Source organism: Rhinatrema bivittatum, chromosome 2 (assembly GCF_901001135.1).
Source record: "Rhinatrema bivittatum chromosome 2, aRhiBiv1.1, whole genome shotgun sequence".
NCBI classification, from domain to species: Eukaryota; Metazoa; Chordata; class Amphibia; order Gymnophiona; family Rhinatrematidae; genus Rhinatrema; species Rhinatrema bivittatum.
In genome coordinates, this window is record NC_042616.1 from 136011418 (window position 1) to 136036626 (window position 25209).

Here is a 25209-nt window from a genome sequence, read left to right on the forward strand (position 1 = left end):
GGGGGGGGGCGGGGGCGGCATTTCTGTGTTAGTTGAAGTTACCCAGCTAACTTAGCCAAGTAGCTCAGATATTCAAGGTCAGTCGGGCCAAGAGGCAACTCTATAGTTATTTAACAGTTTTTTTTATACAGACATTAAAATACACATCATATCGGTTTACAATTTAACAAAAAGGTGGAAATTACAATAAAACGGAGAGGGGGGGGCAAACAGGACAACCAATGAATAATTTATAGGAAGCAGTGAAGAAGTAGGAGTTTACCAGTACGAAACCAGAGAGGGTAAAATAAAAAACAAAACAAGATATTCAAAAGAAGTAACTATATTACATAAAACATGGTATGGCAGATTATCATGAAGCAGTAGGCTGGAATCGAATGCCAGAAAAGGAGGGGCAGGAGTCGGCGGGAAAGCCTGGTAGAAGAGCCAGGTCTTTAACATCTTGCGGAATTTACAAAGGTTTGACTCTTGGCGAAGATTGAGAGGTAGGTTATTCCATTGTGTTGGGCCAGCAATAGACAATGCACGAGCCCTTGTGGCTGTAAGTCTGGCTTTCTTAAGTGGGGGGACTAGTAGTGTAAAACTGCGGTTCATTCTAGTGGGTCTGGTCAAGTGTTTGAGTTTCAATGGAACGCTAAGCCATGAAGGATTATGTTCGTGAATGGCTTTGTGTATTAAGGTAAGGGTTTTAAAAAGTATACGGTATGAAATGGGGAGCCAATGTAGATCCTTGAGTATGGGGGTTATGAGATCGGATTTACGAGCATTACTAATTATCCTAGCAGTAGCATTTTGCAGAATCTGTAGGGGCTTGATGGTTGAGAGGGGGAGACCTAAGTAGAGGGAGTTGCAGTAATCAAGCTTGGATGATAAGGTGGCTTGTATGACAGTTTTGAGATCATGCGTGTGGAGTAGGGGCTTGAGCTTTTTTATAACCATGAGCTTATAAAATCCTCCTTTTATGACAGAGGTAATATGGAATTTCAGGCTCAAATGCGCATCAACGAAGACGCCAAGGTTTCGTACAGGGGATGGAGCCAGGAGAGTGGAGAGTTTAGGGTCATTGGAAGGAGAGAGCTTGATAGTCTGTTATGGATGAGAAGAAATTCAGTTTTTGAGGTGTTGAGTGCAAGATGGATGGATGTCAGAAAAGAATTAATGGAGGAGAGGCATTTAGTTATCTAGGTAAATCTAGCTGGATAACTTGGGATTTGTCTGGGTATATTCAGCAGTGCATCTGTGCCACTGAACAAACAGTGCAAGCTGCCCAGGTAAGTTTATCTGCTGGCTCAATATGGACCTTGTAATGTTTTTCCTAGTGAATTGTTGTGTTCACAAAACAAACACAACTGACTGGCGTGCCAAAGATAAAAATCCTTCATTTATCTACAGAATATAAACATAGCAGCAATGGAAGCTTCTTCACATTGCTCTAATGTACCTCAGCTCTGTTTTGGACAGATGACCTCTAGGAGTGAGTGTCCATTCAGTCTCTGACTTCTCTGCTGAGCCTGCTCATAAAAGTAATGATCACCTTTAATGTTCTGGCTTCTAGATGGGTAGGTTTTTGTCACTACCAACCTGCCTGCTGTCCCTGAACTGGCAACCTAAAAGGTGAACAATTCTGTATCTCTGTGCCAGCTCATAACAAGAGTACAGAATATGGCAGGAATACCTCAAACAGTAATTCTGTTCTTTGTTAAAGTCTGCCAACCATTCAATATAAAACATTAACGATCACTTCAGGAAGGCTCAATGCCAAGTGACTGGTCTTCAATTACCAAGCAGGAAACCAGAGTAAGACAAGTCAGTTTCTTCACTCAAACTCATAGCCTTAATGGAACAGTCAATCCAAGTAGTGCTCTTAAAGCGTAACTGCTGGCAGAGTTCAAAATCAGGACAGTACAGGTCACTAGTTGGCCAGCTTTTGTTGGCAGCCTGCTTCACCATAGCTACATTTTGGAAACGTAACCCATGCTTAGAATATTGGTGAGCTCAAGAATGAGAAATTGCCAGTATTTAGTGTCTTCATAATACCTTGAAAGATGAGCAATTTAGATACAATACATTATGGGGGATCCATCATCAGCACTATAGGTCTGATGTCTTTGAGTTTTGCTTATTGGATTTATAGCTCTTCTCTCTTCCTAGCAGCCCAATTGTACTTTATTCCAATATTGTATGCTGCTTATAATTTATCCAAAATATCTCATTTTTTTAAATTATTGGGTTTTATATGTTAAGTTTTACAATCATTGTATACTTATTCTGTGCTTTTGCTGTTGTACATTGAATGCCTATAAAAGAGATTAAAAAAAAAAAAAAAAAGGACAGTACTAAGTATTATACGCAGATGTCCTACCAAACCATATCAGCTCCAGTCAGAGGAGGGGGAGGAGGAGTGCTGTGGCAGAAGATGCAATACGAATGTGCGTCGACAGTTCCCATGGCTGCTCCTCTCCTTCCCTCGCACTTCCTATTATAAAGGATACCAGAGCAGAGAGCTCCCGCTGTTATTGCATCCCTGCTGCAACTTCCTTTTGTCCCCCTGACAGATTGCTGCCCTGGCCCTGAGGAAATGAGATTAACTGGGGGCAGGAAAGAGAGAGGCTGAAAGAAGAGAGTAATCAAGGAATGGAAAAAACAAAGGGGGGCAAATGGAGGATCGGGAAAGGGAGTGGGGGCAAAAGAAAGTGAAAAAATGTGAGATTTTTTAAAGAAAATGATTAAAGTTGAGGTAATGAGGGCAGGAAGTGAGATGAAGAGAAGTGAAATGAGAAAAGTTTGGACAAGAGAGTGAGAAATGGAAAGAGATGCAGAAAAAAAAAAATAAATCAAACACAAAAACTAACATGGAAAGAACAACCAGGTTCAGGAATCAGACGACCGAGAACCACAGAATGAGGAAACAAACTCATAGGTGAAAAATTAAAATTTTATTGTTGAATTATATTTAAGTTATTCTGTATTGTACATACAATTTATTTTAATTGTTTAACTATCAAGACAAACCTTAGGGCTGAAAACTGCCCCCCCCCCCCTTCATTTTAGCAAATAAATCTAGCTGTCAGATTTCTCAAGGAGGCTGGATTTAGCTGTAGGAGAAAGGGGCGTTCCTAGATGCTCAAAGAACAAGTGGGAAGCCCCTCAGGGTTCACCTTTTACTACCCAGTAAGCCCGAAGCCCAGGTTTTACTTGCTTTGCTAATAAAAGCAAGTCAGCATCTGTGTTCAGGTCTATCCATCTCTGTCCCGAGCATTCTCGTTTCCTTACCTTTTTCATTTCTTCAACATAAGCAATCATGGCTTCTTCTTTGGCCATATCTCCCAGGGCACTCCAAGCATCCCTAGGAACATACAAAACATTTAATTAATATTGTTTAGGTAAGCTCTTCCATGATTTCCCCAAATCAAATCATGTTCCCTAGTGAAAGAACATTCTGTATATCAGTGTTACTATTGCTAGAATGAGCACATACAAATTTAAAATGGGGATTTTGACTTACATCTGTCAATTCCTGATCTACCAGGACACCAGTCTGGAATTCTTGAATGTACTCATGCACCATCACAGGAGGAAAAAGCAGGTGATATGGCCTTTCTATAAAATCTCTAGTGAGACCTCATTTGGACTACTGAATACAATTCTGTAGATCACACACACACAATCTGTCAAACTGAATGGAGTCTGTCCAGAGCTTAGCTACTAAAACAGTCATCTGTTTTCATAAAATATAAGATCTAAACACGTACCCTGGAGAAAAAAGGGGAGATGTGATAGACATTTAAATACCCCCAAAGAATAAATTCACAGGAGACAGGCCTATGCGCCCAAGCATCCTTCTGGCTTTTACCATTTGTCTTATCTACCTGTTTAGCCACCTTAAGATCATCAGATATGATCACCTTCAGCTCCTGTTTTGAACTCAGAAACTTCCATCCCTTGTGATTCTGCACCCCAACTGCATGACCCTGCATTTTCTTTTAGCATTAAATTTTAGCTGCCAGACTCTAGATCATTCCTCAAACTTCACTAGACGTTTCCCACACCTTCCAGGATGTCTACCTTATGGCAGATTGTGGAATCAACAGCAGCCTCCAAAACAGATAGACTGATTTCCATTGAGTCTTGTCTGCGTTTCAGTCATCTTAATCTAAGTGAGCACCTGAAGCAATGGGAGCTGAAGCAAATTGCCCAAGAACACATGATTTCTGGGAAGGAAAGACTAAGGGGTTTCTGAGCCCCCCCCCCCCCCTCAATTCAGGGTCTTCCAGGGGAGCTTCCTCACCCTGGTATGTGATACCAGAGAAATAGATCTCCTTTGAACGAAACCGAAAACAGAACTCACACATTACATCTGGAGTTCAGAGGGAACTAGCCACCTTGGACTCCTGCGCCAACCCGCTGGGAAAGAAGTGGGGGAGAAGGCAGGTGTAACACCTCCCATACCATGCTTAGGCGCAGAATCTGACCCCTGTATGAAAGAGGCTGAAAAGTTACACCTGTCATGCAGCCCTCGGATTTTCTCCCCCCACTAGGCCTCTGGGCAGCATAGCTTGCCTGCTACAATCAGGGACCTTAAAGGCTCACTAGCCCTCCTTCCACAGTAACCAGAAATGGAGGGGGGAACCACCATGCATGCAAAACTGGAGCAAGACAGCAGGGGAACCACAAGCTGCTGCTCTTGCCAATGCACAGTACGCTGTGTGTGTTGGGGGGGGGGGCAGGGACAGCCTACTCCATTTTCCCACTTGTAACTGAGGCTGTCCCAAGATGGAGAACCCACTTAGGAAGGAAAATTTCCTTTTCTTTTTAAACTTATCCAACCATGCTGGAGACACAGCAGTCCTGCTTCACGTCAGAAGAAAACTGTTTGGCTGAAAAAAAAACTGTAAGGGGACCCATTATAATGACCTCACCCTCACAGTGGCCAAACGAAGACTGAAACAGACTTATCTGAAGGCTGTCCAAAAGGTTCTCCATTGCTGCTGATATCTGAAGACAGCCTGGAGTGCTTCCCAAACACAGACATTCCCTTCTTTTCTGCTGTAATTTCCTTCCCTGTGGGAGCCCCCAGAAGTATCTGCAGCTAGACTCATCTTGCTTTGATTTTTTTTCCTCCTCAAATAAAACAACTTTACTGCTGTGATAGCAGGGCCAATTAAGGAGGTAAAAAAAGGAGCAGAGTAGGAGGGGAAAAAGAGAGAAGTGGGAAGGGCAAGGGCTGGGGAGGAGCAGAGAAAGGCCCAACCTAGGGAAGGAAAGTAGCCTGTTTAAGGTTCCACGTCAAAGCCTGCTGGGCTCCTTTTTCATGCAATCAAGCAAGCCCTGGAAAGGTCTTGCTTGATTGCATGAAAAAGGAGCCTTGTAGGACCTCACCTACAAGGCTCAACCAGGTCCCGCAGGAGCTTATGGAGCTACTAACCAGGCCAAACCTCTGAAAATTAGAAGGAAGACTTATGCCACTAGGGAAAACAACTGCCCTAGGAGCAGGCATCCTGCTCTACTAGGGGAAAAATAACCAGCCTGAAAGTTGTTGCCCTAGAAGCCTGCTAGAGGAAAACCGTGCAAAAATGATGGTCCTGAGATCTCACTTCACCAGGGATAAGGCTCAAAGGCTGAGGGCCTGGGAGCCAAAACTTCCTACTGTACCATCATTCACATGCCTATTCATCTGCTCAGTCAGAGAATACTGGCCTTTGCCTGCACAGCACCATCCTAGATACTGAAGTGTCCTCTGTCTCCATCTGCTGGTAGGTGGAGATAACCCATTTGTGAAGACTAGTGTAGCAGGACAATTAGCAATGTCCCCTCACCTTTCTCTGCCTCCTCTGCAGATTCCTAGCCTCTTCCTTCTAGGGCTGCCAGTTCAAGCCCTGTCAATCCTGACATATGACAAATGTTCAGAGAAAGCAATAACTGGACCTAAAAATATTGTCAGCTCTAACAGCTGGTGGAAAAGTTCTTACAAAGGAAAAAGGGGCTTGTCTATCATAAAAAAAAAAAAAAAAGATTATTCTTGGACAGTTTCAAGGGAGCCCCACAATCTCAAATCTTAGAATAAAATAAAGGACATTTTTTTGTTTCAGATGAGCTATTGTCTCACTGTCTCTTATACATATTGTAACTATACCTATTTGAGAAACTTTAATGTAATGGAGAAACAGAGACCCTAAAGCAGGTCCTGATGCTCCGGTGTTAGATTTAAAGGGCCCTTCTAACAAACAAAAAGTGGCAAAATGTAAAGCTCTCCGCAGGGCTCAAACCTGATCCCCCTCCTCAACTCCAGGGCTGCCACTCAAATGTGGCCCCGACAACCAAATAAAAATTTTGCATGCCGACTGGGTTCCCCCGTTACCATGTAGTCCATTACGGCCCAAGGAAACCCCTCTCCCCCCTTGCACAACACAAAATATCTGATAGCCCACCTCAGATCCAACCCCCTCCCCCCTAGCTCCCCAAAATTAGAAGTTGGTCTATAGTGGTTCCCACCCCCCCCGATACCTCCAAATCCTAAAAATTTGTTGGTTTCTAGTGGAGGGCACCACCCCCTACCACATCCCAGTACTTCCAAATTACGATATCCATGAAGAGAAAGGGCCTGGAGCACATCCTAGCCCCGGGCCTGATCTGCAACATTTTTCAAAAAAGGCACTGATCTGACCTTGCCCCAGCCCCAGGTGACCGAGGTCCAGTGACTGGGACAAGGTCAAGTCTGCACCATTTTGAAAAACGACAACCCAGACCCTTTCTTTACATGGATTTCATGATTATTAGGTCTAGGGTAGGATGTCCACCCGCTAGAAACCACTGAATCTCAAGGACTTGGAGGGTCGGGGGGGGGGGGGGGGGTGTTCCTGTGGCCATAATGGCCTACTTGGTAATTGGGTTAGGGGGAGCAGGGGCCATCCTTGGGTAACCACTTGCTTAAAATGTGTTTAATTTAGTTGTTAGGGTTATCTCAAGTGGCAGCCCTGGGGCAAGGGTCAGATTTAACCCCTGCATAAGGCTTGAATATTTTGGCCTTTTTTTTTTGTTTGATGGACTTTTTAAAGCAAAAGTGGCTGCCTGCTCTGGGGGCCCAACATCACACATAAAGGGACCATGCCAAAATGTTTGGCCCAACAGTATTTTGCCTCAAGACAAAACACCAACTATTGCAAGATCACTGGTATGGGTTCCATCATGTATATGAAAATTATCAAAAATTGTGGAACCCAACCTTGTTAATTTAAATTAAATTTAAACACAAACAGCACCTGAGATTCAATTTTTTTTTCAAAACATTTTTTTAGGGTGAAGGTGGTGGTTTCATCTGCTTTCAAGCTATGGCCATCCGTGCCATGCCGCTTTTTTTTTTTTTTTTTAAGCATTATTGCACCAACCCTCCTCCTATATATGTTTCTATTATTGTGCCAAATGTGTAAAATTTTTACTAAATTATAATCCCATTTAAATAAACTTAATATTGTGCCCATGTTGAGCCAATCGAGGCTTCCTTTTTTTTTTTTTTTAATGACAACTGCCGCCGCAAGTACTTAGCTGTAAGATCATGGCATCTCTTAGGCTCAGTTCATACGTCAATAAACCCCCGACTTGTACAGTTTTGAAGCCAATTCTTTTTCAAGGGTTGTCCTGCCCTTGACCAAACGTTGTTCATTCACTGCTGGGACAAAATTCGCTCTCAAAATCCATCGGTGCTCAATCGCCTCCTTCCCAGCAAGTTACCTGCGGTCTGGCACTCCAATCCTTACTCCAACACCCGGGTGACTTTAAAATGTTGGAGTAAGGATTGAGCACCGATTAATTTTGAGAGCAAATTTTGTCCCAGCAGTGAATGAACAAAGTTTGGACAACGGCTGGACAAGCCTTGAAAAAGAATGGCTTCGAAACTTGTACAAGTCGGGGGTTTATTGACGTATGAACTGAGCCTAAGAGACGCCATGATCTTACAGCTAAGTACTTACGGCGGCGGTTGTCATTAACAAAGGAAGCCTCGTTTGGCTCAACACAGGCACAATATTAAAGTTTATTTAAATGGCAAGACAAAACACGGCAATAGAGCTGCAATATTTTTCAGGGGAGGGGCCCACTATCACAGCTCCACCCCCCCCCCCACCCCGTGATAGTGGGGCCTTTCCCACAAAAAAACATCATGTCTTTGTGCATCCAGACTTAAATGGTCAAATAGTAAATAAAGTCCCAAACGCAATACTTAAAAATGTATTCAAATGTAGTAGTGATCCATTTAAATGCCAATGTGGCCCACATTTCATTTCTGCTGCTTCTGGGTGATCTTTTCACAATACTCTATTGTTTCCATATGGCAAACCTTATAACATATGATCTCACATCAGAGAACCCCTTAGAAAAAGGTGCCTCTGATTTTTCAATCTGAAAGACAAATTGAAAACCCAATCATTTTTCTCCACATCACAGTAACAAGAGTCCAGGCAATGATTGAAACCAACTAGTCTGGTTGATTTAAAGACAGACATTCTTGATCTTGGGATACTTCCTATGTTGTTTATATAATCAAATGCCCATGTAAATTACCGTACGCTGTTAAGACAACCCGCAAGCAAAAGACCCAACTGTCTTAACATAAAATTTGTTTTGCAAGGCAAAAGACTGACACGCCGCTTGTTGAGCATAAGAACATAAGAAATTGCCATATTGGGTCAGAGCAAGGGTTTATTAAATCAGCATTCCTTTATTGGTCGTCTGTGTTGTGTGATTGATGCAGTACATCCGCATCCTCATGGTGGAGATTAAGGATGACTTTATCCAGCATGAGCAACAATGGATGCATTGGTTACACTCTTTTGTCACTGTGTAGGCTGAAGTCAATCATTGCATGAACTCATTTATTGTGATGTGGAATAAAATGACTGAAGATTCCCCTGAAACAGCTGGAGCAAAACATGTCCCATGTTGATGTTTAACTGGATAAATAATGTGTTTGGGACTTAAGACATTATTTACTATTTGAATACTTAGTTTGACACATTGGATAAGGTTTTTTTTAGATAAGTAATGCAAAATTTTTGAATTTGAAAGGGATTTTTTTTCCCCATGTGATAGCAGTCTTATGTCTGTTTTTATGGGGTTTGCCTGAATCCAGTGTGGGTTATCTGAAGTGTTTCCCTTTCAGTTTTTCTTTTTTGCAGTACTTTTAATTTAATCTCAGTACTATTAAGACTTCTGTTCTATTGGAGAGAGTAAAAGTTAAAAGGAAAAAGAAAGAGATAATTAGTGACCAGTGGTTTTTTGCTGGTTTGTGATCATCATTGGGGAGGTTTTTGTTGAATTGTGATTTATCTACTGGTTAAAAAGTGACCAACTCTGTGGAAAGACTAGGAGGGATCACTGCCAGAGGCACAGAAATACTGGCTACTGCCGGTGTAGTACCAGCCTATATACACCAAGTGATGAGGTCACTAAACAGTGTGTGACCTCCGTCCCATCTGCTACTAAGTGGAGATAACATTAGTCTAGCCTGGTGTAGCAGGAGGATAAGGAAGTAGAGCTTGTCGATCTGTATTACCATCTAAGATTCATCTGGTCTTCCACCCTTTCCATTCTAAACACTGGAGTATTCCTGAATAAACTATGCAAATGGTAAAGATAACTAACAGCATTCACTAAGCACCAATTCTTCAAGAGAAAAATCTACAAACAGGACTAAATAGAGCAGTCAAAATGTTTTGCTCTTAGTTGTTTGCTTATATTGTATATACTTCTATAAATCTAATTCAGTGTTTGTAAAATATACCAAACAGCATAGAAAAACTAAAGATTTCCATTATTCATAAAATGTAGAATAGCAACAGCAGTGCAAGCTTCCGTGTACTTTTCTGTCAGTAGTGCCTCGACGTGCTCCTTCTCTTCTGCGCTCAATCCATCATTAGCCTTTTTATAATCTGCCAATTAAGGTACCAATTGCACTTTTTTTTTTTTTTTTTTTTTTTAATTGTGGACCCAAAGCCATTAAAATCCAAAACTGTGAACACCAGCTTATTTGCAGCACAAAGTTCAGCAGACAGACATCCGACAGAAGAGAATCCTGCCCCTACCAAGGTGTTTTGCATTTGTTTTTATTGAAGAGACATTTCAGCATGGCTGACTCAAGCTGACCTTGTCAAAAGGGTTCGTCCACAAATGTACTGTGCTAAAAGTAGAACACCATCAGCAGCAAAAAGAGAAAATCTTAAAAAAAAATAAATAAAGCATAGGCAGAGGCCTTTCTTCTGGATGCCAAATTCCCAACTACCCCTATGACTCCAAACCTTGCTGAATCTATCAGAGACATTTAATGATGAAATACAACAGATTAGAGACATTTAAATACCTGAATGATATTACCACATAATATGCAAACTTTTTTCAGTGGAAAAAAAAAAAGTTGTAAAACTAGGGGTCATTTATATGAAACTCCAATGGGATAGACCCAGGATCATCAGGAAACATTTTTTCCTAGAAAGGGTGGTGGATGCCTGGAATGCCCTCTTGGAGTGGTGGTAAGAAGTTAAGACTGCTTCAATTTGTATTATTTTAAAATAGTGCATTTCTCACAACTTCAAAAAGGAAAAAAAAATGTAAGAAAAACACAGCAGACAGTTCTGAAGGCTTTTACCAAAAGGGCTAAATTTAAGGATCGGGAAAGTTTCCCAGGACTTTGTGAGATCATTTGTCTGCTCAATTTCTTCTGTGGAATTTTTTCACTTCCTTATACAGGAAATTAAAAGCGGCATCTTTTGCTCAAGGATTTAAACTGTTTATGCAAACTTACAAGCTTTTTGCATAAATCATAATTCAGGCTCTACACTTGTAAGAAGCATTTCAATATGGCCAATTTTGAGATGGTTAGCATGATATTCTCAAACAGTCAAGCACTGTAGGGTAGGTAGTCAAAGGATACTGTCAAGTCATAATACATCCCTGCATCATGAGGTGCCCCAGGGGAACCGTAAAATAATAATAAAAAAAAAAACACATCATGGATCTAATTTTAAGGAAATTAAACAAGACCCTGATGTCCTTTCTACAATTGTAACCTGTAGGGAGAAGTTCAAAGTATCTCTCTGTGCAAAGGAAAACAATTTTATGCCAGCTTTGATACTAGCAAAGCTGTTTTCTGCTGAAGAAGGGAACTTATTAACTTGGGTTATTGGCAGAGACAGCTGTTAGGGAAAACAGTACATGCATAAATGTTATTTAACTTACTCGATTACTGGTTTGCCTTTGATTTATCTCACAACACAGTGGCCAAGATGAAATAAATATGCACTATTATTTTGTGATCATGACAGACCTATCTACTGCCAGCATTTGCCGATTCTGAAAACCGATTTTTCAATTTTTCAATCATTATATCAAGTAATCCCCATCCAAAATAGCGTTTTGTCTGTATGTTACATATGTAACTTACTAATCAATTATTTGTCTTATGTTTTTGTAGATTTTATATGGGTTTGTATTTAGTTATTTGTTGCATATTTTGGATGCTACTTTTCCCCTGCTGGATTAGTGGTTAAGAAGTCTGATCAAATACATTTTTCAAAAGAAAAGAAATTCACATTGCTCTTTTTTTGTTTTTTTTGGAGAAAGGCTGACAAAGAAAGCATTCCATTTTACTGATGTATTCCACTTTTGCTACCCTTGGCTATTGAAATACAATCTGTTCACCTCACAGATAACGTATGCAAAACCAACAAAATGCTCTAGGCTTTAATTTTACTTTAACAAAGCTACTTATATCATCTGTGCACATTTTGGTTTCATTTCTCCATTTGCCCTCCCTTGTAAGGCTTCCCTCCCCCTTCCGCATCCATCCTTATATGGCCTGTATTTCACCCATCTGTCTTCCTCCTGCTTCCACTATATAAAATGTTTTCCCGATGACAATTTCCAGATAGTAATACAACCACAGAACACAAACAGCAGATAAAGCTCACAGGGTCCATCTTGTCTGCAAATCTTCACTTCCTCTTATAATACCAACATCTTACTTCACATCCGGTATTCCCTGCAGCTAAAGAACCAGCTGCTTTTATCTCATCCTGTTCTTGCCCTCACTAGGAGGCTATTCCCTCCAATTTTCTGTGAGGAAATAGTTCCTTACATCACTCCTAAGGCCATTTCAGCCTCAGACTTGCTTTCCACTAGAAAAGGTCTCCTTTGATGGTAGTTACCATCATGAAACAATTACAAAACTTAACCAATATCTAACTAGCAGCATCTGCATAATAAAGTCCTCAACAAAATCAAAGAAACAGTAAGTTACCTAAAATGTTAACATTTTTATAAAAATGAAAGCTTTTTTTGTGAAGCTGAATGCAGGATCCCTCTCTTATGAAGACAAGGAGAGCAGTTTTAATCATATGCTGTTTTATACAGGGCTGTCCTCGGGTGGGTGGGTGACAAACAGGAGCAATCACCTTGGGCCCCATACAGCCATGCTAGTCCCATCTCCTGTAACTTCCTGTAAGCCAGCGTTCCTGGGCCCTTCTGCAGTTCATTCACCATGGGCCCCACACACTAAGGCGAGTCCTGATTACACACATTATGTAGCTATAAAGAACTGATATCACATAGAGCCTTATATGGGGGGTGGGGGGGGCGGTTTGTGTGTGATGATTTCGATTCAACATACATAATCCAAACAGTTTGTGCAATTCATGAATCAGGAAAGTGTTAGCGAGAAAATACATTTTCTTTCAGAGAAGTCTTGGGGAAAAAGGACCTGTTCATCATATAAACCAGTCTAAGTTCAAACTCCGAGGTCGTATATTAACTATTAATAAATTATTACCATTTGTATCTACCAATAGGGTCCCAGAAACCAGGCCTTGGCACATTGCATGGTCCTTGGGTGGCTTGCTTATAAAAGCTATAGAATTTTAGCATCATTTCATTGGATGGCTGGAATGAACCTACAAAAGAAATGCAAAAATATTTGTACACCGAGTGAAAGTAAATAGAAAAACACCACTCATTTTAACAGTCAGATAAATACTAAGTTAAATCATTTTCACTTGAATGCATCATATGCAGGCGAATTGGGGTGACCATAGGCCCCATGCTTTGTACCAGAGAGCACTGAACAACAATGCCTCCCAATCATCTTCCTTCTCGCCCCTCCTTCCCTAGCAGGAAGAGAGCAGCACTTCTTACTTGAATCATGCAGGGCCCCCTGGCACTACAAGCTCAGACATCAGAGGCAGATGTAAGCAAGAAGCACTGCACTCCTCCTGCTGCCAGGAAAGGATCATGCTAGGAGAGAAAACCAGCCACAGGATGGATTTCCCAGCCTGGACCCCACCAAGGTCGGCCTTGCAGAGATGCCATCACACACCCATACACACCAGTAATTGCAGACTTGCAAACATGTAAAAGCTCTGTTATCTTGATTAACATGCAAAGAGAAAAAAAAAACACACACATGTGACTGTCACAATTGTTTTGAGACTTTTTTCCAGGTTATTTTTATTAGTCATGATGCATATTGAAAAATACAATATCAATCATACAGGAAAATATATAGAAGGTAATTTTCAAGGAGAGCTGGATAGCAATGAAGACTACACGTATATTGTACACAATTATCTTACCAAGCATTTTTAATGGAGAAATTACTAAATCTGATAATTTCATTTTCCTTAGTGTAGACATATGGACTCAGGCCAAAGGGGTTATTTGCTCCCCTGCTAGCAGATGGAGAGAGTTAAGTTTCAAAGCTATCACCCTAGAGAGACCCCCTGCAGTGACCTCAGCCATTCAGTATCTCTCAGTCTCCTAGCAGATGTGGACGTGCTTTCCCTACACCAGCACTGGTGGTTTAGCGGGATTGCAGTACTCGTTAGAAAAAGGAAAAAAAATGTACCTTTCAATTGAAGAAAGACTGAGCCCTGCTCTCCTGCGGTGATACCTAAAGGTCTCTCCCCCAGTTGAGAATTCCTGAGACGATTTCCAAGATCCCTCAGAGGTGTGCCTTGGTTCAGTAGCTGGTTTTCCAGCTTGGACTTTTTGCTGAGGGAGCTGAAAGGCAGCGGGTGCAGGAAGCAGAGCATGGCGGTGACAGCCAAAGCCCTCTTCCCCCCTACAGCTGGATATAGTCTCTGTATTCAGCCAGTAAGCACTGAGCACAGGTAAGTGAAGAAGGACTCCTCCGATTCAGAGACATGGAAGGGCTTCGGTAAGTTTTTCCTCTGGTCTCTTGCTTGGCGCGCCGTACCGACGACATTCCCGACCCCACTGGGGGCAAGGGAAGTGGGTTCCGAGCGGATTGAGCGGCCTCAACCCCCCCTCCCCGGATGGGCTAGGCCTTGCTTCAAGCTGTGTGGGCACTCCATGTGGCAGGCCACAGCGGCGCCATCTTGCCCTATAGACCGTCGGCACATGCTGTGCGGGTTGGTTCTGCTGTGCGCCTAATGCGCGCACATAAGTGCACGCGTACTCTTGTGCACAACTGGATGCATAAGTTTGTGCTTAAGGGAGCTTATATTTATGGACATCAGGGCCAGGGGAGTGGCCTCAGTGGTCGCGGCCAGAAGACAACTATGGTTTCAAAATTGGTCAGCGGATGCGACCTCTAAGGCATACCTCACAAAGATGCCCTTTAAGGGATCCCTCCTATTCGAAAGCAAACTGGAAAAGTTAGCCAGTAAATGGGGTGAATCTCCAGTGCCGCAGCTACCGAAAGATAAGAGAAAGAGGTTGCAGTGCCCCTCATCTATGAGGGGATGAGGCAGGCCAGGGGCTCCCAAACACTTTCGGCCCTACTGAAATTTGTCTTTTTAGACACCTTGGCCCTCGGGAAGGTCTCAGTCCTTTTGAAGCAGACAACCAAAAAGAGGCGCTGGCTCAGGGGGGGGGGGGGGAGGAGGTTCGACTATCCCTCTTATCAGTGGTGGTCGAGATCACGTTGGTCAAATGAGTACTGGATATCATATGAGAAGGATACACTCTGGAGTTTCGCAGCATCCCTCAGGCCATATTCATGATATCACCTTGCCACACCCAGCACAAGAAACTGGCAGCGGAATCTACTTCGATAAGGCTCCTCAATTTGAGGGCTATAATTCCAGTACCTACACCCTAGGAAAACATGGGGCGTTATTCCATCGTACCGAAGTAGGATGGTTCCTTTCGCACAATCCTGGATTGTAAGAGCGGCAATCGTCATCTACAGGGAATTTGTTTCCACATGGAAACTCTATGCTCCTTCATAATGGCCATCCAACCGGGAAAGTCCTTAACCTCCCTAGATATCTCGGAGGCTGTAAGGGAAATTGCAGAATCAGCTGCAGCACTGACATTTGGCCTGGGAAAAGATGACCTGACCATCCATCCTTGAGCCTGGATTGTTTAGACTGAGACTGCTGGCAAGATTAGGGACTAATCCTGTCCCACAAACACACAGTCTAGTTTGGCACGCACACTTGTTGACATCAGGCTATAAAAGGCAAACAGCTCTGGCCCAAAGGTGGGGAGAGCGAGAAACATACTTTCACTTTGCTGGCATGCAGAGTGCTGCGTGTCACTTTGTAGACGTACGAAGTGACTGGGTCCCTTTTGCCTGTGGTGGGCTCTCTCTCTGAGGCAGGCTGATGAAAAGGGTGTTGTGAGTATTGGCCGAAATATTGTGCACGAATACAGATGAATATGCTTAGAATTGTTCTTAATGCTCAGAACTGTATATGCTTAGAATTGTTCTTAATGCTCAGAACTGTATATGCTTAGAATTGTTCTTAATGCTTAGAACTGTATATGCTTAGAATTGTATATTTTAGTACTTAGAACTGTATACCTTTAATACTTAGAATTATTAAGATTGTATATCAATAAACATTATTTTACTTTTACCTTATTCTCGCCTACCTGATTCCTTACAGAGGCTTACCTTCATATTCCAATCCATCAAGACCACCAGCATTTCCTATGCTTTGTGGTACTGGGCCACCATTATCAGTTCCATGCGTTGCTCTTCAGCCTGGCCACAGTTCCCAGAACATTTTCCAAAATTATGGTAGTCATGGTGGCAGCACTGAGGAAAGAAGGGATCCTGGTACACTCTTACTTGGACAACTGGCTGATCCAGGCGAAGTCGTTGGAAGAGAGCCTCTGGGTGACCAGCAGGGTGACGTTCCTACTTCGGGAGCTTGGTTGGATCGTGAACATGGATGAAAGCAGTCTCAAGCCCACCCAGTCCTTAGAGTATCTGGGAGTCTGGTTCGACACCAAAAAGGACAAAGTCTTCCTCCCACCCTAGAGGATAAGGAAGCTGATGTGCCAAGTGCGTCGGTTGATGAGCACTATGCGACCCAGGGTGTGAAGCTATCTTCAGGTCCTTGGTCCGATGATATCAACCCTGGAAGTAGTACTCTGGGTGAGAGCACACATGCATCCACTCCAACACTCCCTGCTGTCACATTGGAACCCACTGTCTCAAGACTACTCGATTCACCTCCACTTACTGACAGAAGTACATGAAGTTCACCTAAGGGTGTAAGCCTGCCCCATCCAACTGGATAGTCCTCATGACAGACGCAAACCTCCGAGGGTGGGGAGTTCACCGTCAGGAATTGACAACCCAGGGGCGTGCTAGAACATAAACCACCTGGAAGTCTGAACAGTCAGATTAGCATGTCTACAATTCAGCCACAGACTCCAGGGCCAGGCAGTCTGCATGATGTCAGACAATACAACAATGGTAGCCAAAAACCAGCAAGTGTCTCTGGAGATAGCTCCCCTTATGGAATGGGCAGAGTTGAATCTACAGAGGATCTCGGCCTCCCACATCATTGGAAAAGACAATGTCAGAGCAGACTCTCTCAGCAGGAAGTCTCTGGATCCAGGAGAATGGGTGTTGTCGGCTGGAGCCTTTCAGCTTCTGGTAAATCACTGGGGCCTCTTGTCCATCGACCTGCTAGCCACATTTCACAATGTGAAGGTTTCCCGATTCTTCAATCACAGAAGAGATCAGCATTCCTAGGGATCAACGCCCTTGTTCAGACCTGACCAGAGGAAGGCTTCTGCTGAACAAGGCACTCCATGGCCTCTGTTGAACAAGGTCATTCGCAAGATTGAATGCCACAGAGGACTAGTCCTTCCAGTTGCCCCGGATTGGCCCAGACACCCGTGGTATGCAGACCTGCTCCAACAAGGTCCAAACCTTCACGAAGACCCAACTCTATTTTGTCTTACGGTCTGACCCCTGAAGGCTCGCCTGATAAAGCTTTGAAATTCGGCAGCAGTAATTTCCACCTTGCTCCGCGCGCAGAAGGTCTCTACGTCCTTAGCATAGGTGTGGATCTAGAGAATATTTGAGGCCTGCTGCGGAGAACATGGGGTGCCCCCTTGGACGGCCAAAATCCCTACGGTTCTGGAATTTTTACAGGACAGACTGAATAAAGGGCTGTCCCTCAACTCCTTGAAGGTCCAGGTAGTGGCTCTCTCCTGTTTCAGAGGCAAGGTGAATGGAGCATGGCTGTCAGCACATCCGGACTTGGCCCATTTCCTAAGGGGGTTAAACATCTTCGACCATCATTATGGTGGCCAGTTCCCCTGTGGAATCTTAATCTAGTATTGGACTTTTTAGCAGTGCCTTCCTTTCGACCGTTGCACAGTCTATTCCTAGGCTTGTTAATGCTGAAGATTGTGTTCTGGGTGGCGATATGCTCAGCTTGTCGCATCTCGGAACTGCAGGCGCTGTCATATAGGGAGCCATTCCTCCAGTTAACTCCAGGAGCATTACAGCTTCGCACCGTTCCTTCCTTCTTGCCCAAGGTAGTCTCGGAGTTTCACTTGAATCAGTCCATTTCCTTACCGTCCCTAGTTAGACACAAGGACACGGAAGACTACTGCTTCCTATGTCACTTAAAATGTCAGTAGGCTTTCAGTACGGTATCTGGAAATCTTGGAACCAGTGCACAAGACGAACCACTTGTTTGTCCTTCATGGTGGAAAGAAACAAGGCAAGGCAGCTTTGCGAGCTACCATAGCTCACTGGATCAAGTTCTTGTGATCACTTCCTTATGTAGAGGCAGGGAAGCCATTACACTTTCAGGTTAAAGCTCATTCCACTAAGGCCCAGGCAGTATCCTGGGCGGAAGCTAAACTACTGTCTCCCGTCAACATCTTCCAAGCAGTGACGTGGTCTTCCTTACACACTTTCTCCAGGTCTATCGCCTGGACATCCGGGCCCGAAAGGACGCAGTCTTTGCGAGGGCGATGCCAACCTTTGCACAGTCTATCCCGCCCCGTTTCGGAGTAGCTTTTGTACATCCCATTGGTCCTCAGTCCATCTAGCTACACACTAGGAGATGGAGAAATTACTTACCTGAATTTTGTTTTCCTTAGTGTAGACAGATGGGCTCAGCATCCCGCCCATGGATTCCCATGAACAGGCCAAGGAATCGCCCATGAGATGGATCTCGATTCCAAGATGTTACAGGTAAGCCTTCGCCCTTTCCCTAGATCAGGGCATCTATAATATTACTAGCAATCAGGGCTTATGTTTGGTTGAGTACAGTTAACTGTTCTCGGTCTTTAATAAAGTTTTTTTTAATCAAGTTTTTTTTTTTTTTAATCAAGTTTTAATCAAATTTTAATCAAGTTTTTCAATATTATGTCCACAATGGCTTTTGATGAAAATATTGAATAGCCGAGGTCACTGCAAGGGTACATCTAAGATGACGTCAGCTTTGAAATCTGACTCAGTCTCCATCTGCTAGCAGGGGAGCACATAACCCATTGGCCCCGAGTCCATCTGACTACAAGCTAGGATAAACAAACTTACACACAACTTTACTTCGAAAAAACACTCAGGAAATTGCTTAGAGTGCACGTAAACATTACACTGCACAAAAAAGAGGCTTTGAAAATTACCCCTGTAAATGAGTAAACATTTTCTATTTTCAAATATTAAACCACTGTAATGATTCCAATTGTCTATCTCCCCCCCCTCCCCCCCCCAGCAGTTTAAATGCCCAGGCTGCTATATTTTGAAGTTTTGGCTCATAATTTTATCAATGTCCTTTTGAGACAGCACACAGGTGCAATAAAAAATCTGCAATATTCCAACTCAGATGAATTTCAGGGGGGACTTCCTGGATACTGAAACCATAGGAGGTCAGCATTCTTCCCCAATGTGGAGTAGTAACTGTTAATATTCAATAAATAGCCACTTAGAGCCAACAGCTGTGGAGAAAAACTTTTTTCTTTTAATTAAATCTTTAAAAAAAGGCATATCTTATGGGGAGAGACTGGCAGAGTACCACACAAGACACCAGTAGAAAACTCTCACAAATGATTTTACTGATAAGACATTAATAAGATTTACACTTGTAAATTTACAACCCCTAAATTAGGTTGCACAATTGTCAACATTTCTATGATTAGCTTTTTACTATAAATAATTTAAACAGATGTATGTAAATTCACCCTCGCTGTGTGTGCAAATGCTATCTATGGGCCTGAAGTACCAGTACAACCTTGGTGTTTCTAAACAAACTTCTGTAACCCTGGGGCCCAGTACTTTTCTGTGAATACAGCATTTCCCCTTCTATGGCGTCTGCAAAAACACAGCACAAAACTGAAACATAAATGCTATAAAAATACTTGTTAGTAATTAAGCTACTTATGATCAAAAATAGAAAAACCTTAGGAGAATAAGAGTAATGATTTCTTGTGTGACATGTCAAAGTGTTTCACTGTCTATTTACTACTCTTTATCACAAGTCAGCCCTGTAATAGGGCTCTAGGCATCCACATCATAGCCTCGTGGTTAGAGCAGGGGTTCAAATCCTGTTTCTCCCTCTGTTGCGCCTTGTGACATTGGGCAAGACACTTCACCCTCTCTTGCTTCATCTACAAATTAGACTGTATGCAGGGAACTGTCTACTGTACCTAAATTTGTAACTCGCCATGAGCTCGAATTTGGAAAGATGAGTAATTAAACCCAAGCTGCACACTGCATGAGACCTACTATGTTTACGATGCAGTACAAGAGACAGTACAAGTTTTTAAACTAAGAAGTACATTTTGTTGTGTGTGACAAAATTTCAGTGCCCAAGGATCACCACAATAACAGATTAAGCCATGTAACTAACGAAAAAAAATGGGTACTAGCTATTCTGTTAGCTGTCTTCCACAGTCTTCCTATTTGCAGAGATATAGAAAGGTCTGCAGGCACACAGTACTGATCTGATTATCATAAATTTAAAGTACCTGTAGAGATCATGGCCAAAATGTAAATCATTTAAAAAAATAATATATGGTGAGGTGGGACTGAGGGTCCCGAATGTGGAATGATATTACAAGGCGGCCCAAATTAGAGCGATATTGGAATGGCCCAGTGAGAAAACAATGGGTGAACATTGAGGAGTATTTCTTAAATGGGATTCAATTACATGCTTACCCCTGGTTACGTAAGAACAATACTGGGCAGGAGAATCCATAACCCATTCACAAGATGAACCTTAAAGAGGTAGGAGAACCCATGAGAGATTAGATGATCTCATGGGGGACATGTTCACCATTAATGACCATTTGGTATAATGGAGAATTCCCAGCTGGACTGGAAGAGACACAGTTTAAAGTAAAGTATGGGAAAGGAAAGGGACTTTCCCCCAATAGGACACTTCTTGGGTCTGCAAGGCTGCAGGCCTTTTGCTGATCTGAGGGAAAAATATCTGTTGGAGGATGAGGACCAGTTTGCTTATCTACCAATAAGAAACTATGCTCACCAAAAGCTGGGCAAAAAACTGTTGGGAAAAGGGTAGTTTTTTTCTGAAGCTTTGTGTGTAAAAAGGTTGCCTCTTAAAGGATTCCTCTCAAAGATTTAGAAGGTACTAAATCAACCTCCAGAGGGTTTACTCAGACATGAGAAGGACTGAGAAAGGGAATGGGTTTTTAGATGCCACTGTTCGGTGGACAAAGAAGTATGGGAAAATATGAAGGGACGAGTACAAAAAAAGTCCATCTCTGCTTCTTTGGCAGAAAATTATTTTAAAAAGGTATACCTGCAATGGTATTATACCCCGGTCAGACTGAAAAGCGTGTTTCTCAATGTTACTGACCGATGCTGGAGAGAATGTGGGGAACGGGACTTGCCCTGGGACTGTTCCTTACTGGGACATGGTGTGTAAGTTACAGTCATTACCTAGCTCGCAGCAACCCAATGGTATTTATATTATCGGCCTCAGCTGAAGGGAGGCCGAGAAACAGACAAATTAGTGACTCAAATATTACTTGCAGCTAGATGTGAACTTGCTGCTCACTGGAAAACAAGGAATCTACCCAATAAAGTTTCTGTATGCAAGTGGCTTCTACACAACTGCCAGATGGAACAACTCTCAGTGATTCGGAGAAACACTATAGCTAAATTTGAAAGAACTTGGAATATCTTTCAAGCCTGGGATAAAGACAAAGGTAACAATTTTCAGGAAACTGAGGGTAATAACGGGGAGGGGAGGAAGGGGAGGGAATATCATTGTATTCATTTTGAAATTTGTTTGGAGTGCCTCCTTGATTGTTTCACTGAAATGTTGAAATAAAAATAAAATTTAACACATGACCAAAAATTCAAATTTGTATGAAGCGACTTTCCCAAGTGAGATACGGTGCTATCGGACTGCTGCAAGACATTTCAAAAAGTATTTTCTTCCTGGATCCCACACCACAGTGGGAAGGCAGAAGGCTCCAGATCATGGCTGACATTTGCTAATTTTAAACTAACAACTTTACTACAAATTAAGAAATGTATAAATATTTGAACATTTTTTAAATTATAATTGCATGAAGATTACTATATATAAAAGTGTCACAGACTGGGGAATCAGCTGGATGGGAGATTTCCCCTGCAGGAGCAGGGCCAGACTTTAGGGCACAGCCGGACAGGATCTTCCGCATGACCAGCCACCCCCGGTTGAACCTGCAGGTTCTGGTGGCTGACAGGGCTTTTCAGGAGGAGTACATAGCAGGCAGGGGTCTGGGCAGGTAGAGCTCAGGCAAAGACAGGTCGATGTAGGAGATCAGGTCAGGCAGCGGAACAAGCAAGATCAAGACCAGAAACAGTCCGAGTCAGCAACGAGATCAGTCCTAGGAATGCTGACAGGGAAGGCAAGGCAAGGTGAGATAGCACAAGAGAACCAATCACGAGCAGGGGACTGGCACAGGAGACAAAGGCTCGAACAGGAGGCAAGCCCCGGGCCCAGAAACAGGGACTGAAAGTGGAGGCTAGGAGGATGAGAGAGACAAGGGCTGAAAACGAAGGCCCATGGGCAGGACAAGACTAGGACTGGAGAGAGCCATGAGAACAGGACAAGGAATATACAGACAAAGGCTATCAGGAAACTAAACACAAAGTAAGGTACATATAAAGCAAGACAAGAGAGAAACAAACAAAGAGCACTCGGCAGACCGCAAAGCAAGGCAGAGCAAGGCTAGTAGGCCCAAAGGCCATAAAGGCTGCGTAAGAAGGCCAAGGAGACCACAAAGCAAGGCAGAAGACCACAGGGGGCCACCCAGAAGAAAGGAAAATAAGGTGGGCCAATGCAAAGAGCCAAAGTGATTTGAAGAGATGCTGAGTTGTGAGAGAGGCAGGGCTAGATAGGGCTGACCCTGCTGCATCATAGGAGCATCAAAGAGTTGGCTAGCTCAGGAGAGAGGGTGGCTCCAAGAGGACCTCTGTTGGCTGGGAGGCTGCCTATCAGCTCAGATCATATAAGATAATTACCCTTCCCACTTGCTAATTGAAACTCAGCTAGAAAACGTACAAAGCTGTTTCTATAGACAAATGAACAAATAGCCACACAAGAAGGGTGACATCTAGTGACGCCAATCCAGAAAAAAAGTTCTCTAGCTCAGAAAGACTGATGATCGTTCTGAGCATGTGCAGGAGATCCTGCACTGATGCCCTCAGCTACCTGCTGAAGCATCCCAAAGAAGAAAAATTTTAAATTTCTCTTGCTGTTGCTGCATTTTTAGAAGTTTTTTTCAAGCAGTTTTGAATTTCTTCAATTTCATTCTTTTCATTTTTTGAACACTGTTCTGTATTTAAAGTTGTGTCTCATTTTCAATGTCATGTTCCTTTGATCATAAAAAGGACCAGCTTTCAATAATTCAAAAAGAAATAAAATCCCTTTACGAGCTTGTACAACAGAAAGTTCCAAAGAAGAAAAGGATTTTCCTCCAGCTACTTCCTTTCCCCCAGAACTGAAGAGGTTTATGTCCAAATACTGGACCCTGGGATTTAAATACTTATCTCAAAAAGGAGAAATTCAAGATGAATTCTTTGGGTACAATACTTCTTGCTGGAAGGAGCAACTGGCTAGCTACATTAGCTCTAAAATGATAACTAACTTCACATCTCTATTCACATATTCCACACAAAAATTCCTTCATTTTGTTCTGTTTGGTCTCTTAGCAGCACCCAGAGTATTCACAAAGTATCTAGTCATCATAGCATTCTTTCTCAGACATCCTGGTGTTTCCTTATTTAGGAAATTAGCTAAATAAGGAATCCAAAAGCAATAAATGTTTTATAACTAGAACTCTAGAACTGTTAGGTATTACATTGAACCTCACCTAGAACAGATCCTTTGTCTGGAGTTCAAGGGTGCCAATTTGAATACCAATTTAGGAAAAACCTTCCTACCTCAAAGGATGTGCACCCTGATCAAGGTGGTGCGCAACATCTCAACTTGTCCAGCAGTAATTGCCACAACCCAAGTTACGCTGTTAGCACGGATGCATATGAGGAGCTCAGTGGCATCTAAAAAGCCAATGGAATCAGTACCTCCATCCACTCTCTCACAAGGTGAAAATCGCAACCAGTCTGTCCAAGTCATTCAAATATTGGACAAAACCTTCTTCATGGTAGGTCATTCCATCCTCCATCAGTTCAGCATGTCAGCTATATATGTATCTCCGCACGGATGGGGAGCTCACTTCCACAATCTATGTTCTCAAGGAAGCCAGTCCACAAAATAAACTGAACCGCACATCTTCTGGAACTCAAGGCCATTTACAATGCTGTCCTGGTATTTGAGTTATTACAGATTCAGACAGACAGTCAGGTAGCAATGTTTTACATAAAAAGGGAGATACAGGGTTGGCAGGAATATGTGAAGAAGCTCTCTAAATTGGGCAATCCCAAAACAGGGATATTGTATTAGTAGACGTTTTCAACTTGTTATCGTACAAATATTATCAGCCCACAAGATTGTTGCTATCCTCCCAGAGGGACTTTTTAGATGTTCCTTCTGTTAAACACTCATCTCAAGTGAAAAGTGGGATTGCACTTTTTCAGTTGCGGCCCCAATCCAGTGGAATTCTTTTGTTGAGTATTACGTTTAGAAACATGGCCAAAAATATTCGAGTCCCTACTGAAGACCCATTTATTTAAGCTATTCTATTTGTAATAATGGCATTCAGGGACACTCAAAATATTCCAGGAGTCTATGTGTGTAGTTTTGAAAATGTTTGTAATAACTTCTCTACTGTTTATGTCATTTTTGGAAATTGTACAACTGTTCAATATTTTATTTTATATTATGTATGTAGAAAGATGTACATCGGTTAGTGCCTAGTGGCATAAACAATAAGTTTTAATAAAGACAAAGCTAACTGTCTCCTTCAACTATGGGGAACTCCTTGGATAGACCTTTTCATATGCTCTTAGAATCACAAGCTACCCCTTTACTGCTCCAAGAGAAAGGCAAAAAAAAAAAAAAAATGCAACAGTATCAGATGCATTCTTATTCAAATGGAAAAGAGAATTCATGTACAGATTTCCACCAATTCCTCTCATTCCCAAAACTCTTCTGAACTTACAGAAGGAAAAAGGGAAAATAATCAAAGCACACTCATGGCTAAAACGACTAGCGGTGGTTCCGCTAATCCACCTTCCTATTTTTTCCAAATCTTCTAACTCAATGCAAAGGACATCTTCTCCATCTCAATCGTTGATCTTTAGCCCTCACAACATGGAAACAAAGCAGAATAGTAAAGCCTATGTCATTCCTGACAGATTAAAGACATTTTACTAGCAGGAAAGTGACCCACCAGACGCTCATACAATTTCAAATGGAAAAGATTTTCTTTGTGGTGTTCTTTAAAAGATAGACCTCTTTACATGTATAGAATCAACTTTACTTCAACTACTACATCTTTCCAACTCAAAGCTGAAATCAAATTCAGTCA

General features: G+C 42.5%; 1 protein-coding gene across 1 annotated transcript in view; it reads right to left on the bottom strand.

Annotated features, from left to right (window-relative positions):
- The window catches only part of LOC115083231 (acyl-CoA-binding domain-containing protein 5-like), a 62735-nt gene that overhangs the window by 26708 nt on the left and 10818 nt on the right, over positions 1-25209 (bottom strand). The window contains exons 2-3 of the mRNA XM_029587040.1: positions 12815-12935; positions 3274-3346 (exon numbers count right to left, since the gene is read on the bottom strand). Coding sequence (XP_029442900.1) covers positions 3274-3346; positions 12815-12935 — 194 coding nt within the window. The remainder of the gene's footprint in view (positions 1-3273; positions 3347-12814; positions 12936-25209) is intronic.